Source organism: Loxodonta africana, chromosome 8 (assembly GCF_030014295.1).
Source record: "Loxodonta africana isolate mLoxAfr1 chromosome 8, mLoxAfr1.hap2, whole genome shotgun sequence".
In the NCBI taxonomy this organism is placed as follows: Eukaryota; Metazoa; Chordata; class Mammalia; order Proboscidea; family Elephantidae; genus Loxodonta; species Loxodonta africana.
This window is the reverse complement of record NC_087349.1, coordinates 81,286,445-81,303,569: the sequence shown is the minus strand read 5'-3', so window position 1 is coordinate 81,303,569 and position 17,125 is coordinate 81,286,445. Positions and strand designations below refer to the sequence as shown.

Here is a 17,125-nt window from a genome sequence, read left to right as displayed (position 1 = left end):
ACGCTAAAATCATTCAGAGAGGCTTGCAGGGAGAAACACGACATTTATGGTAAGCGTCAGCCTTCAGAGAAAGAAAGCAGTTCATTAATTTACTTCACACTTACTTCAAAGTATGAGAGTGTGTACCTTACCCCCTTAATCAATAGATATGATGTACAGTCAATATTCCAACACCATTAAAACCGGGTCAGAAACACACACTCTCATGCCACAAACATCAGCCTCAACTCTGCTTAATGAAACTCACACAAATGATACAACCTGACTTTGTAGTTCAGTAAACCCCAGGAGGGATTTTTTTTTTTTTTTGACATCTCCAGAAACTGTGATGCACTTGAAGAGGCTTCAAATACCGCAATTAGAAAAAAAAAAAAAAAAAGCTTTCCCAGTTAAGACAAAACAGTTCTCCCAGCTAGTCACATTTTAATCAATTCCACCTTACAATGAGACTTCTGGGAGCATTTGTAACTGCTTAAAAATATGAATTACTGTCTTTAAACAGGGCTCCAAGGTCTCTGGACTTTTTGCTACACTGGCTCTTTGCTTACCACGCTTGAAGATGTTCCCTGGTGGTGGTAGTAAAATTGTAATGACACTTCAGAAGGCAAATAATAACTCAAATGGCATGCAAGTGACTAAAACCCACCGAATTTGAACTGAGTGTGTCTATTAACATGTACACCCACTCATAGATCTCTGGCCCAAATGCCATTAGCCACAGATGCCTGGGTAAGTGTGGTCTAAGATTAGCCAAAAGCTCGTCTCTCCTCTCAGATAAACAGAAGTCACAGATTTCAATCAAATCCCGATTTTTTTTTTTTCTCAGAAAGAGGCAGTGAAGATTCCTGTGAAAACTTCTCCTAAATTCCATAAAATGCTCCTTAATTTCTCACCCAAATAAAAAAAAAGCAATGCTCTCTCACCCCCATCTGTACCTAATCCTTTTGTACTGAAATTTACTCAACGCCACAGGGCAAACACACCCCCTCTCCTAGAGTGTGACGTGCACTTCCAACGCCGAATCCTGCATAAGCAAAAAAAAAAAAAAAAAAAAAAAAAAAACCTCTGCCGCGAGGTAACAACTCTTGAGCGCAGGCGCACACGTGCTCCAACTCACACCTAAAAATACCCCTCAGTTTCCCAACCTTTCTACCATTTGGTTGAAGAGCTGAGAAGGAAAAGGTAGGTATTCCTAATTTTCTTTTTTTCCCCCAAAAAATGTAGCGACAGTGTGCAAGAAGTTCAGAGGTGGGGAAAAGAAAAAAAAAAAAAAGAACATTCAGGAGTTCAGGTACAAGCAACCAGAGGAAGTTGGCGACGGTGATAGCATTTGGGAATATTTATTATTTATAGCCTCAGCCTCACTTAACTTCGCAGTTTCACTCTTCAAACCACACTGTTCCTATACGCCACCCCCGACTTTGTTGTGTACGCACACACACCTTCCCTCTCACACAAATACACGCATTCACACCCTTCCTGACCCCCACATCGAGCGCGCACACTCACACACCTATCTTTTCTTTCTCTCACTAACGCAAACACATTCACATTCTTTCATCTCCTTGCACACCACACACACTCCCACCCTCACACACACTTTACTGCACTGTCCCTCTTCCCTCCCCAGGTTTGTCATACAGTTACACTACTGTACATTCACACACTTGCCCTCAGCGTTTTGCTGCCCAGTCCACACAACACTGTCCTTCCCCTTTTTCTGCACTGTTCCCCCCACCGTCACTGTTATATAGTCACACTCGCCTCTTCTCCCCCCTGCTCTACCCTCCCCCCCGTATGTGCACTGTCCTCTCCTTCCCAGCTTGGTCACTGAGGCTCACAATCGTATTGTTACACACACTCACACCGCTTTGTAACACACACAGGCGCCCCCTCCCTCCCTCTACCTCTCCCCGCTCCCTCCCGCGGCCGGCGGCTGCGCCGATGACCTCACGGCGCGCGCGCGGCGCGGCCCGGCGAGGCCGCAGATTGGCTGGCCGCGCCTCCGCGGCACTTCAAAGCCGGAGAGGGAGCTACAATTGTGGTGGAATGGGCGGAACTGATCATTGTATTGCACACCTCTAAAAAAAACACTGCCTCTGATTTATCAATATAAAAAAGATCCTCTGAGACGAGGAGGGCACTTTTGTGTGATGGCAACTTCACTTCTAGGGGTGAGTCTCAGGATTTTCTCTTGCTGGTTTAATTAGTTTCCTTTTATTGCCGATCGGAGGGGGTTAAAGTCGCCCCGGCCAGGCCATGGGCTATCAGTCTCTCTATTGAGAGCTTTGCTTTTTTTTTTCTTTTTTTCCTTGTCTTTAAATACAAGTGAGTTTGGAGAAAAGAAAGAGAGGGAGAGGGGGGCAGAGTCAGTTTTTTCAGCGCAGGAAAAGGTTCGAAGGGCATTTAGACCAGCCACCTCGCAGCGCCCGGCCGCTCCCTGCCCGGGAGACGTGCGCCCAGCCTATTTTACTTGCGACGATTTGGGGGCTAAAGAGACCAAGTTTTTCCTCCTGGGCAAACTGCAGATTCTCCCCCTCCCCCTTAAAAATCCCGCAGCTCGCCTTGTCTTGAAGGTACGTTGAACTCGTTTCGCTTTTACTACTGTAGTTTTTTTTTTTTTTTTTAAGAAAATAAAAAGAAAAGCAGGAAGACGAGGGAGCTCTACAGTTCGACCTCTTTTGGTCTGGGAGAAACAAACCAGGATGGGTTTCTGGGGACCGGAACAGGATTTTCAAAGCTCTCTCTGGATTACAGGGGACGCGCTTTTAAAAGCAATCCAATGGCCTTTTCCCAGGCTTCTCGGCAAAGGAAACTTCTCCCCATTCTGGACTTTTTGCTTGTTTGTTTGTTTCGAAGTGTCTGGGGCCTTGTGTGCCCGAGAGTGTTGTTTTAGGCGAGAATACTTGCCAAACTCTTCTTAGCTGCGCTTTGCTCCCGAATCTGACGCCGGCAGCCAAAGTTGTCCCCTCCCGTAGAGTAGAAAGCAGCCAGGCGCCGGGGCAGTTGGGGGTTCCAGGTGAGTTGGTGGCGCCGCGCCGCAGCGAGAGATGGGGTGCAATGGGACGTTCTGGAGGCTACCAGAGGACTGATATATTTCCCTTCCCTATCCCCTCCGCCCCTTGCCCACTCCCCTCCCCCACCCCTTCTCCTCTCCTCCTTCTCGCAGGAAGAACCGAGGTTGGGATCGACTCCTCTGGCCATGCTCGCTGCTACCTGCAATAAGATCGGCAGTCCCAGCCCGTCTCCCTCTTCTCTCTCGGACAGCTCTTCTTCCTTCGGCAAAGGCTTTCATCCCTGGAAACGCTCCTCTTCGTCCTCTTCCGGCAGCTGCAACGTGGTGGGCTCCAGTCTCTCCAGCTTCGGCGTGTCGGGGACCTCCAGGAACGGCGGCTCGTCTTCGGCGGCCGCGGCTGCCGCGGCGGCCGCGGCAGCTGCCGCGGCCCTGGTGTCCGACTCGTTTAGCTGCGGAGGCTCGCCCGGCTCTAGCGCCTTCTCCCTCACCTCCAGTAGCGCCGCCGCGGCCGCCGCCGCCGCGGCAGCGGCCGCCTCCAGCTCGCCCTTCGCCAACGACTACTCGGTGTTCCAGGCCCCGGGAGTATCAGCGAACAGCGGCGGCGGGGGCGGCGGGGGCGGCGGCGGCTCCTCGGCGCACTCGCAGGACGGCTCCCACCAGCCGGTGTTCATCTCCAAGGTGCACACCTCGGTGGACGGGCTGCAGGGTATCTACCCGCGCGTGGGCATGGCGCACCCATACGAGTCATGGTTCAAGCCCTCGCACCCGGGCCTGGGCGCTGCGGGCGACGTGGGCTCGGCGGGCGCCTCTAGCTGGTGGGACGTGGGCGCGGGCTGGATCGACGTGCAGAACCCCAACGGCGCCGCGGCGCTGCCCGGCTCGCTGCACCCTGCTGCCGGGGGGCTCCAAACCTCGCTGCACTCGCCGCTCGGAGGCTACAACTCGGATTACTCAGGCCTGAGCCACTCGGCCTTCAGCAGCGGCGCCTCCTCGCACTTGCTCAGCCCCGCCGGGCAACACCTCATGGACGGCTTCAAGCCAGTGCTGCCCGGCTCCTACCCAGACTCGGCCCCGTCGCCGCTGGCCGGCACCGGAGGCTCCATGCTGACCGCTGGGCCGTCGGCGCCGCTGGGGGGCTCCCCGCGCTCTTCGGCGCGCCGCTACTCGGGTCGCGCCACCTGCGACTGCCCCAACTGCCAGGAGGCTGAGCGACTGGGCCCGGCCGGGGCCAGCCTGCGGCGCAAGGGCCTGCACAGCTGCCACATCCCGGGCTGCGGCAAGGTGTACGGCAAGACGTCGCACCTCAAGGCGCACCTGCGCTGGCACACGGGCGAGCGGCCCTTCGTGTGCAACTGGCTCTTCTGCGGGAAGCGCTTCACGCGCTCCGACGAGCTGCAGCGGCACCTGCGGACCCACACAGGCGAGAAGCGCTTTGCCTGCCCAGTGTGCAACAAGCGCTTCATGCGCAGCGACCACCTCAGCAAGCACGTGAAGACGCACAGCGGCGGCGGTGGCGGCGGCTCTGTGGGCTCTGGCAGCGGCGGCAAGAAAGGCAGCGACACCGACAGTGAGCACAGCACCGCAGGCAGCCCTCCCTGCCACTCCCCAGAGCTGCTGCAGCCCCCCGAGCCCGGGCACCGCAACGGCCTGGAGTGACGCGCACCTCGCCCTTCTCCCAAGCCCCCTCCCATCCCCGGTCCGCTTGGGGCCCTTCTGCCCTGGCCTCAACTCCAGCCTTTCTCTGCTATACCCTGCTCCCTCCCTCTCTCTCTCTCTCTCTCTTTTCCCTCTGTACTTAACTTTGTAAAGGGAGTATGGACATGTAAGTAACACGCATTGTTGTCCCGGGCCCTGCCTTTCTGTCTTCACCGGCTGTGACTGCCCAAGCCCTGTAATGCCCGAATCAGCGCCTCGCAGAACAGGTTGTTTTTGTCCTCCAGTCCTCGTCCTCCCTCCTCCATCCACGAGTCGTGATGGGCATAACTTTTAGAGGCAGCCGAGGGAGAGCTTGGGCAAATCCAGCGCCTGGGAGACCTCGGGCCTCCGTACGGGTGGGAACAAGGTTGGGCCGGCGAGGTGGAGAGGGCGAGGCAGGAGGCCGGGACAGGGAATTCCCGTCGCGGCAGCTGCCTGCTGGGCTTCTGGGCACCTTGGCTTCGGAGTGCCCTGCCTAGCCGCTGTGCGCCGCCGCCGCCGGCCCTGCGCAGAGCCATAGAAGCTCGGTCGAGTGACGATTCCGCAATACTGAAACCAGAGTTGGCGGAGTTTAGCTCTCCCGACGTCAGCTCTGCCTCTTTTTCTTTGTTTCCTGAGGTGGAAGCGATGCAAGGTTTAGCAAAGGGCAATCCTGGCGAATCGCTGCAGCAGCCTTCTTTCATCTTTATGACATCTTTTTTTAAGATAACTGAAAAGCTAAAGGGGGGGGGGACCTTCCACTTGGTTTCCCTTTGAGACAGTTTTGCCTCTAGCAGTCAGCAAGTCTTTCTCTCCAAACTGTGGTAATATTGATCCCAAAGTTACCTGGATCATATTAACTTATGGGGTGGGGGTGGGGGTGAGGGTAGGTGTTTTTTTCTTATGCAAAAATGCCCCTTTCCGGTGAGACCAGATTAACTATCAGCCTGTTTGTCCTTTTCTACCTCGGTTTTTTCACCCCTCCCTAGTTTAATTTCCCAGTCTTTTTTTGTTCGTCCAGCCGTCCATTTGTATAGTACCCATTTCTGTAAATTCTTGCGATTCATTGAAGATTCTTAGGGTTAAACTTGTTTTTTTTTTGTGTGTGTGTGATTTAAACTTATAAACAAGTGAAGAAGCTATCGTTTATTGGAGACGAGGCTGTAGTTTAAAATGCCAAAAGAGGGGGGAAAAAAAACAAACTTTGTAAACTATATCTGAACCTAATGGTTTGTACAACTGGAGAATCGTTCTAGATTAGTTACCAATTCTAACTCCACCAGTGTAAGGGTGTGAGGTGCAGTTGTCCAGGAGACGATTTTGTATAGTATTTTTCTTGTACATTACTTCCAGTAAATATTTGAAAATATATTGAAGTAAACTTGATTTTTTTTTTTTTTGTCACAAGCAAATATTAAGAGTTACTGTTGCGGTTCTGCCGAGGTGCAGGGTTTTTGAACTCACTTCTGGAGGTGCAGAGCCACAAACGCACTTTCGGGGCCTAGTTTTGCTCGAATATTAATTTAGATAGGTATCAAACTGTAACTAAGACAATATTTGATAAATGTTGGATGACATTTAATTTAATGGCGCATGTACTTATTTGCATTTGCTGGCAGTTCAGGCATAGTTAAAGTGAGAGTTCTATATTTCATAACTGGGTCTGCCAAAACCCATGTATTAAATAAATTGTCCAAGTGAAACTCAACTAACTTTGGCCTTGGTGTATTTCCTGAAGGTATTATTGTTAGCTGTTAATAAACACTCCTGACACTACATTTAAATGTTTGCAGATTCTGCAAACTAATTGCTCATTGTAATGTTGACATAATTTGGATATTTCACATTGAAATGAAAAGCCTTTCTCTGGAACATTTTAGACTTGCATTTTAAATGCATGAAATGTAATTGATTTATTTGTAATATTTTAAATGGTATTAATAAACTGAGATGAAAGACTAGGCAAGTTAATTTGCTTTTTTCCCCCTTTTTAACTATGGAAATTTACATTTTTTTCTTCAGTTAAATGTCTAATTTAAACAGAATATAACCCTGTTTTTGTGGTAATATTTAAATAATTGCCTTTGAGATAATACTTAGAAGGAAAGACCTGTTGACTAAAATGTGTTTTCTCTATTTGCCAAGATAAAGATTATGGTGTCTAAGAAATGCAATTAATTATTTACCAGTAGATTTTAGCTCATAGCTTCAGGATTTACTGACCTCTTAAAATTTGTATTGAGTCACCAAACAATTCAAAGAAATTCCCTTGTTCTCCTTCCTTCTCACTCTCCAAAATGAGTCAGGATGTTGGCCATTGATTGCGTTTAGTATTTAAAAGGCCAAAGCTTACATTAGAAGATCAGTACTTCTAAAATAAAAGCATGGGTTTAGGGATAACATTTGTTAGGAGGTGGGAGAGGTCAAGCTAACACAAGCTTGTTTTTTGGCATTCCATGTCTTAGCTAAAGATTATGTAGAGGTAAATATCAGTAGTAGACTCCTGTTGAAATTGGTTATCTGTCTTTTTAAAGTCTCTAAACAACCACCAAAGAAAAACAAGGTTAAACCTTAATCTATTTACTAGGCTATTGTTCATAGGTGTCAATGATGCCACTAAAAAATATTGTCTTGTTATGTCTAAGTGCATTTAAGCAATGGGTGTTCCTTGAGCCATACTTTGAAACATAAAATACTTTAAATGTTGATTGATGTTATGTCAAACTATTTCACAACTAGAATAATATTATTTCAAGTCAAACTGAATAAAAAGTTAGTGTGCTCAGATTCGTTTAAGTTTAGCTTCTTTCTTTTCTGTTTGTATTCCTTCCACCCCAAGTATAGTCTTGGTATGTATCTTGAACTGAAAAATTTCCAGTGAAATTTATATATAAAGTTATCACTATCCATATAAACAGATGTGAAATTAGAGAGCAGTGAATATTATAAACTCAAAAATCCTATTAGGAATGAAATATGTTTTAGAATAATGCAGCCTTAATCCTGTTGCCTATGTGGCTATTTGAGGCCTCCAAACCTTGGGGGCTTTACACCGACCGGCAAGTTAGGTCTGGTATCTGGTATACTAACGTTCTAAATAATGGTCTTAAAAAGTAAAACAGTCTTTCTGTCACTTTCTTCCTAGGAATAACACGCAGAACACAGTTTAAGTATTGTTTGTTTTTTATTGAAAGTTGCAGTGCTGAGGGATTCGAAGGAAACGGTTCTGAAGGAGTTAAATGTAGTGGCAGGTAAGAGGAAAGCTGCTTGCTACATTTGTATCAGTTGTTATAGAATCAACATTTGATTTAAGAGATGGGTGAGGACAAGGAGCCACAGGGTCTGGAAAATGACTTCTTCCAGGTGGTTGAAGGGGCACATATTTTTCTATAGTTGTATAGATGTGCAAACTTTCACTTTCTTCCTTCGGTTCCTCCTCCCCTGTCTAATTTTGCTTTAGTTCGTTTTGCTCCTTACTGAATACTATTTCTAGATAGTTTTCTGCAGGTAGGCAGGGTTCCTCTTTTGTGAAGGAGCAACCTCTTTGGGGAGGAGAGAGGATGAAGTGCAAAGTTGCGATTTCTCCCCGCTTTGTCTGTGATAAAGCACTTCTTAACAGTGGCTGGAGGCTCACTCCAGTGAAGCCAGAGGTTGGGTCTCACTTTGAACCAAGAGACAAGCTTGAGCCTTGCAGATCAAGGTGGAGTTAAACTAGTTGTTGACCCAGAGGTCAGGCCAGCATATATCAGCCCACCCTCAAGAGACCGGAAAAGGGCTTCGGGCTCAACCCAGCCTTTCTGTTGACCTGCCTCATCTAGTCCCCAAACTGGAGTGTTGCGGATGCTGCTTTCTCTTTCCGGCTCCTTTCTCAACTTCTCTTTTTGGGAAATCTCTTTCACTTAAAGATGTGATTGTGATTTGTTGAGGTTGGACTATCAACGAAAATATTTTATGCTAGAAACTTAAACAAATGTAATGAGTTACTCTCCAATATCAGCTGATAACGGGAAAAGTTCCGGGAGGAGTTTGTCTTCCTTCATTCCACTCTTGCCTCACATTCTGGTACAACTTCTCAGGTGGGCTTCCCCTGAGGACAGAATGCTGAAATTAAAAATGAAAGACAAGCACATGATGGGACTAGCCTCCTGACCAAGCAGATTGATAATCCTGCCATCAACATTTTCACCTCACCCGTGGATCTCTGGTGAGATTTTTGAATAGAATGTTGCCGAAAGTCTATGCAGGAATTTCTTGAAAAACTGTTTTGTGGAGGATTAGCTCAAGGTCTGATGATTTTTTAGGCAGAGAAATTAAGGCAGGAATTGTAGAAGGAAAAAAAGTGTGGATTTGACTAATCTCTGGTTGCCTAAAATGGTAGAGATAAATATTATAAAGAAAGACTTTCTACATTCTGCTCAATTTTTTATGCAAATAGCATCCAAGGGAGATTTGACACAGATATTTAGGAAAAACTCAGGTTGTTTTCCTACTGATTTTTGCTTCTTCTGCCCAAACAGGCATTATTATTTCTCTCTACACCCCTTAGAAACACCCACCCCCCGATTACCAACTTCTCTATTTCTGTCTTTTATAGTTTCTACATTTCTCTGCTTTTCTTTTTTTCCTTCTCTCTCTCTTTTTTTTTTTTTTGTAACGGCCCAGCAGATCTCTAATACTATATTCAAGAAAATGGGGATGTATCAAAATGAGTGAAGTACAGAATAAATGTTGCACTCATTTTTAACTTAGGGCTGTCGGTCTGGGTGACATGTTTTAAAGATTTTGTTCCATTTAACAATTGTTGCTGTTGTTTAAAAAATAAGATTCAGAATTCGAGTGCACCCTGTCTATTCCTTGCTTCCGGATTAAAGGAAAGCCGCTTTTGTTAATTCCTTGCTATCCTGGGCTGAGGTGCTACGGTTTAAGGGGATGCGCGTCAATGGCCATCTCTTTAGGTTCGCTGCACTCCGTGTGCGCGGAAGTGTTCATTTGCTATAGCAAGGGGCGGGGTGGCTGTTTTCTTTGGTCCCTGGGCGCGTGTTTAATTTAATTTTCTGCGGAGTCTCCTGGCAGTGAGGAAGCTGCCTTAAAGATTTTGCTTTAGCTCCTAACGACCGACAGTCAGGGCTCTGCAAGAAGAGTTCTGGAACAGCAAGGAGTGCTCGGGGTGACTTAGACCAAGAATAAACCGCCCATTCAAAGCCGCCCCTTTTCTCTGTTGTCCTAACGCCATTCTTTAAGTCCTTCTTCTTTTTAAACACACTCCTCAACTTTGCTCTTGCTGCGCGGGAGGGAACTTGGGGAGAGCGTTCTGCTTCCCTTGCAGGCCTCTTGGCAGGGACCGGACTTCCCAAAGTTTTTCTTTTTAAATGAACTCGGGGAGGTTTTGAGCCGGCGAGAATTTCTCCGTTTTTCTAAACTCTACTTCCTGCTTTCCTCTTTTACCTCCTCGACGTGCCGGGTCCTCTCCGACCCCACAATCCCGCGGGAAGGTTCCCGACACCGCCCGGCCTCACCCGCCGACCGCAGGTTGCCGCAGAGGGTGGGGCGGCGGGCGGGGGTCTCCCCGCGAGTCCCGGCCCCCTGTCCTCGCGCTGGCCCCCTCCGGCTGCCGACCCCGGCCGCCCCGCGCCGCGCCCTCCGCACACAAAGGCGCTGCGCCCGCTTCCCCCGCTGCGCGGACAGCGAGCGCCACCCTGTGCCCCGAGCCCGCTCTGCAGCGCGGTCGGCACTGGTGACGCTGGCCGAGCCCGGACGCGGGGCGAAGCCACCGTGGGAATCGCCGCAGTGAGCCTACCCGGTCCTCGCCTCTCTGCTCTCAAAGGCGCTCCGGCCGACCGGGGTGGAAGGAGCCCCTTCCTTTCTCTTGCTTTCCAAATCCCCGGCACTCTCCCCCACACGGCGCGCTGCCCTTCTCCATCCCAGCGCCTGAACCTCGCGGCCCGCAGCCTCTGGGGCCTCTGTCTCGCCCTCTCCTGGGATGGGGTGCTCGGTGCCGCGTCCCGCTGGTGCCACGGGGCCTGCAGTGGCGTGGACGGACAGAGGTCGTTCTTCCCTAATTTGTCTGGAGTTCTTTGGCTTAGCCGACCACTGCCTGCCTCTTTTACCTCCAGTGCTCTTTTCTTGGCCACACTGCTTTGTGTTCACTCAGACCTGCCTCCTCTCTCCCACCGTGATCTACAGAGTGTGGTGTCCCCCATACATGGGAGGTTTTATTCTTTTCGTGTTACTTTCCCAGAACTCGATTGGAGGAACTCACGCACCTTTTTCTTCAGTTTTAAAGGAAGTAAAATTAAGTCTGATTGACTATGAGAATACTTTGCCCTTTTTGATTTCAGGGAATCAAAGAGTAGTTTAGTCACCTTGGTGTCTACTTAAGTGGAAATTACACACACACACACACACACACACACACACACACACAACCTGCGCGACAGAACTCAACTTTTTTCTCCTCCCATTGTACCTAAGTCCGACAACCTTTTATGGGGTTTCTTCCCCCTCTCTTTTTTCTCTCCCAATCCTTTGGGCAACTGGATATTTTGGGAGTTCGCTTTTTTTTCTAGCAACAGTCTCCAGCCCCATTATTGTGGGGACATCAGAAGGGGATGAGGATAGACCAGCCCCTTGGAAAACAGTATCATCTCGCTTTGAAGATCCCCACTTGGAGAATGTACTTGCCACTTCTTAGGCGGCCTAAGGAAAGAGTCGACTCCTGGTAAACCTTGATTTCTACCGCCCCACCCCCACCCCCACTCCATCTGTGACTCTTACAGGCACCTGTAGGCCTTAGGCCCTCTAGTTGTGGAAACTTCTTGCTCAGGTTCCGATCCTCGGGTGCAACTCCACTCTCGGGGTGTGCTAAGGATTAAACTTGGTGATTATGATGGTCATGCATGCACCCCATGATGAGGCTGCTGCATAGAAGTCTTCAGCAGGACTTTTGCTCAGGGAGTTTTCAGAGCAGCACACCTGCACGTGACGTGAAATTCAGCCACATTCCGCCTGTGGCTCAATCCACAGGCTCCACCGATGCTGATCCCCATAGCGGGGAAGGAAGAGGGATGGCCGAGCTGGTCTGCAGGGCAGGCCTGGCTCCAGAAGCCCCTGCAGCCGCCTGTAGAAGCATCCTGGCCGCCAGGAGCTCCGGGATATAATTGACACGTTCACCTCCCGAGCTGCCACCACCCTCCTCCCTCAAACCAGCCGGTGACGCGGCTCCCACCCCCTTCTCTCCGGGGTCCGGAAAGCCAGGAAGCGCTGGAATGCCTCGTTCTCTCACCCTATTGTGCCTAGGTGTTGCAAACCACTGGAGGACAGAGCTTCGCGCTTTGATCTCGTGTCCCAGTAATTCTTTAGCACAGAGGGGTGAGTTTAAATTAAATTTCTTTTTCTGCTGATAAGTTCTAATGGGCCTCAGAAGGCGAATAATTATGCAGTAACATTTCATGGGTTGTTGGAGTGGGAATTCCCACTGCGCTGTCACCAAGAAGAGAATTTCCCCTGGTAAGCTCAATGCTAAATGAAGCTTCGCAAGTAACAGCTACAAGTGTCTTTCAAACCTCCATGCAGATGATCTAGTCGGTTCCCTGCTCTAGTCTTTCTTTAAGAAAAAAGTTTTACTGTGCCTTTAAAGTACTTTAAAAATCTTTATTAAGAGATCTGATTTTTGAGGGTAAACAATGCTTTGATGATTAAATATGCATTCCTATGAAGACAAAGTATACATTGGTGAAAGCTGAGGCCACATTTTCCTGGAAAAAGCAGATGAGTTACTTGGAATTTGCATGCAGATCCCTGGACTTAGTCTTGCCACCTCTTTTAGTGCCTTTTTTTTTTTTTTTTTTTGCTTGGTTCCTGAGAAGGCTCAAGACCTGGAGCTGCTGCAGCCATAAGATTTGAACTGCCTGGTTTGTAGTTCAGAAACCACGAGCTTTCCATGGGGGAATGATAAAGGAAAAAAACAAAACAAGACAACGACAACAAAAAGGCTTGCTGCTTCATTCAAAATAGCCATCAACCTGTTAGAGAATGTAGACTTAATTCCTTGAGATTTTGATTTAAATGTAATTTTTCTCCAAGCCAGGTAAGAAACAGCATGGACAGTCTGAGTATAGTAAATGGGCCGTGACATTAAAAAAAAAAAAAAAAAAAAAAATTACTATTTAATTTCATATGTGTCAAGTGCTGTGAATAAAATTTACAGGGTGCTTTTTTTTTTTAATGAGAGCATATGGGAACCCTGGTGGCTTAGTGGTTTAGACCTACGGCTGCTAACCAAAAGGTCAGCAGTTCGAATCCACTAGGCACTCCTTGGAAACTATGGGGCAGTTCTAGTCTGACCTTACAGGGTCACAATGAGTCAGAATGGACTCGATGGCAATGGTTTGGTTTTTGGTTTTATAAACCAAAACCCAAATCAAACCCTTGCTGTTAAGTTGAATCAACTCATGGCAACCCCATGTAAAAGCATATAGCAGTCTTAAATGTGATTTTTTTTCAAGAAATATTTACTGAATACCTCTATGTACCACTTGCGGTTCTAGGTGCTAAAGATGTGGTGAAATAGCCTCCCAATGGGTCTTTCAGCTGCCTTTGTCCACACCCTCCATCACCTCTCCACATCAAAAAAAAAAAAAAAAAAAACCAAACCCAGAAATATATATATATATATATTTTAATTTTATTGTGCTTTGGGTGAAAGTTTACAGTGAAAATTAGTTTATCATTCAAAAGTTTATACACAAATTGCTTTGTGGGATTTTGACATTTTGATACTCAAAAGGAAATCAGACTCTTCACCTAAATCACAGAATTCTAAATTTGTAATTTAGAAGCACAATGGAACTCTTTATTGTTTTGTTTTCAAAGAAAGTTCTTTACACACCATTCACATCAGTGTTCCATTGCATAGAATTTTCCTTGTTTACTTTTCTTCCCCTTAAATGTCTTCCTTTTAATGAATCATGCTCCCACAAGCTTTAAGATTTCTAAATCAACAGGTAGAAACTGGAGCCTGCTTATCAAGTTTTCACTCCTCTCTTGGCAACTCATTGGAAAGGGCCCAAACAATGAATTGTTTCACATTATGATCATTTCACCCTACACTCAACGCGTTGTTGAAAAACTCTCAATACTTCACCTTGGGTTATCTTTACATCTTTGGGGGAACCTATCCTTCCAGCTTTAGTTTTTTAGGCAGTCCATTTTAAGCACTGAAATAGAAGAAAGAAAGTAGATTCCAACCCCCCTAAGGTTCAGGTGATTGCCTGCTTCAACTGAAAGTAAAGGATTTGTACTGCCCAATTTTGCACCTAATTTAATGCCCCTAATTTTTTTTTTTTAATTATGCGGGCACCCTATCATCAGGTTTCCCATAGCTTCAGGAAGTTTGGTGCTGATTCTTGTACACTGATCAATGCGTCATTTCTCTCTTACATACTTAGTCTTTATTTTGGTTTATTTTTGCTTAAGAAAGGCATTTCCCCTTTCAATTTAATAAACAATGGCCTTTGTAACGAAGGGGGAGCCTAGTACAGGTGGAAATGGATTTAAAAGATATTCACATTGGTTTAGTGATGCTTTAAAATATTTTCAAGTTATATCTGTTCTTTAACAGAATTTCTCTATAGATATATGAAGTCTCTATTTAGAAATATGAAAACATTCTTTTTTGATAACATTAAGTTACATTTCTCCCAAAACTTTAAGAAAAGAAGGTTCTTCTAAGTGGCGATTCAGTAGCCTTTGAACGATGAGGTAAATTAACTTTTACTCTTTCCCCCGATAAAACTAGTTGGCTTAAACTGCAGTGGTTCAATTTTGGTAAAGAACACAAAGATTATGGTTCGTGAACCCTGGTGGTGTAGTGATTAAGAGCTTGGCTGCTATCCAAAAGGTTGGTAGTTTGAATCCACCAGCCAGCCACTCCTTGGAAACCCTATGGGGCAGTTCTACTCTTCCCTATAGGGTCAGTATCGGAATCGACTCATCTGCAACAGGTTTGGTTTGGGTTTGGGTGTACCCTCACTGGGGCCCTGGTGGCCCAGTAGTTAAGCAGTTGGCTGCTAACCAAAAGGTCAGTAGTTCAAACTCACCGGCTGCTCCCTGGGAGAAAGATGGGGCAGTCAGCTTCCGTAAAGATTTACAGTCTTGGAAACCCTACTGGGGAAGCTCTGTTGTGACACATAGGGTCACTATGAACCAGAATGGACTTGACGGCAATGGGTTTGATTTTTTTTTCAATACTCTCACTATCTACAGCAACGGGTTTATTGACATCTTTTAGTTGAATGATCACAATTGAATATTGTGTAATAAGTAGCAATAGTTAGAGAACAGTAGAACAACCTTCTAAATATTTTGGCACTAGAACACTGTGTATTCTTCATCTTAGTTTCACAAGAGGATATAGTAAATCCCTATTGTGGAGATATGTTATTGACGTCTGTGAAGTGGTCTGTAACTACTTTTATTATTGTGTGGTTCAAAAGCAGCTGCATGGATTTTTACTTCATCATGTTTTAATGAGCTTTTCATTTTGGAATAATTTTAGATTTACAGGAAAGTTGTAAAAATATATAGTTTCTGTAGTTTTCCCTACTAATATCTTACCTTCCTATAGTATATTTGTCAAACCTGAGAAACCAATATGGGTATAGTTTTGTTGTTGTTGTATAGCTTTTAGCAGAGAAATAGAGGCAAACAAATACTGTGTTGCCTGTCAGTCAGTGGTAGGATGTAGCTTAGAAAAACGATGACCTCTTTTTTTTTTTGGTTAGCTTTTTTGGTCAGCTTGCCTGTACTGAGACTATATGATAATAAGTTAAGTGGAAAGCTATTTCTCAGGGATACATTTTAGAATATGGTTCCTGAGAATGAAAGTTTTTTGTTTCTTCCATAATTAGCCAAAATGTAAGAAAACATATCTCGGTTCAGTTTTGCTTTTCTATTTCACATACCAATATTATCACTTCAGATTATCAAAACTTCATTTTTAGCAATAGTCTGTTTTAACCTATACCCATCCGATTTTTATTCTACAATTTCAAATGACTCACTTACTCATTATTATTGTCCTTCACACAGTAACTACAAAATATAAATCATGTAATGCTTCAATTTATTTCCCACAACATTTTCAACTTAAACTTTAGGGTCATTGTTCTAAGCAAATGAGTTTGTCAGAGTATAGAGTCTCACCAAAAAATGGCATGTATCTTTTACACTCCTTGGAGCAAATAAAATTGCATATGTTTTTGTCTTATTTAAATACGACTGTAAGGAGTCTTTTAAGAAAGGAAAAAATGTTCTTTATTTTGAATATATTTTCACTACCCCTAGGGCTGTCAGATAAAAAACAGGACTTCCAGTTAAATTTGAATTTTGGATAAGCAGCAAATACATTTTTAGCACAAATATGCCCCATTTGATATTTGGGACAAATACTGAAAATTATGTTTTCCTTTAAAAATTATGTATTTTTCTTTTTTCAGAAATTCAAATTTAACTGGATGTTCTGTTTTTTACTTTTTCTTTTTTTTTTAAGTGATATTCATGCATCTGTAAGTGTAAAACTTAAAAAAAAAAAGACAGGGTAGAATATTGGTCTATGTACGGGATTTTGCAGTAAGCAAGATTATGTCAAAGCAAAGTGATCTTTGCCTGTCCACAAAAGTGCAAATAGCAGCACTCGGTACCATTTTAAAAGAGAAACACAGGACACAGTGAAATTAGGGTTTGCTTGTTACTTGAAAGGTGAACCTATGAAATTAATTCTGCAAATACTTTTGTGTGTTTCTTGTTTTTCAGCTTGTTTGGGTTTGTCCTGGACTATCCTTACACATACAGAACTCTAGTGCTAGCCTGCACTGTGGCTTTTCCAAGAAACTGTGTTCACCTAGCTTCCAAGAAAGTAATATTATACTAATGACCACTGGCCTGCATCACCATGTTTCTAATAGTTATGCTGTAAAAAAGGAGATAATCTTAAAAACATGTAATTTCTATTAATTAGACCTATGCAGGTGAGACTCTACACTAAAGTTTTGCTCCCACGTGTTCTATTTCTCGGGTACCTTACATCCTTTCTCTGGGGAATTGATCTCAGACTGCGCAAACCTGGCCTCCTATATTTCCACAAGTCATGTATCAGTAGTTAACAATAGTACTGCATATCAAATTCACTTGCTAGGTATTCTAAAAATTATTTTCAAATTAGCAGAAGTTAAAGTTCTCTTGTCTCAGGAGGTTTTTTTCCCACTTCTCTGGAAATATTGTTCTAGGAAGTAGAAGTAATATCCAATCATTGATTTATGACATTTTATCACAAAGCAATGTATTATCTGGTTTAAATGATTTTCTTTCCTGTGGCTAATTTACCCTATTAATTTTTTCTAACAGTTTTCTATCTCGTGATAATTATTGTTTGTGATT

At 45.2% G+C, this 17,125-nt stretch overlaps 1 protein-coding gene across 1 annotated transcript; it reads left to right on the top strand.

Annotated features, from left to right (window-relative positions):
• The first annotated feature begins 2,059 nt into the window (after positions 1-2,059).
• Positions 2,060-4,672, top strand: SP8 (Sp8 transcription factor). Its single transcript, XM_003407085.4, has 2 exons — positions 2,060-2,174; positions 3,170-4,672. Exons 1-2 carry the CDS (start codon positions 2,154-2,156, stop codon positions 4,670-4,672), a joined length of 1,524 nt encoding a protein of 507 aa, XP_003407133.2. The 5' UTR covers positions 2,060-2,153.
• Positions 4,673-17,125: the final 12,453 nt, after the last annotated feature.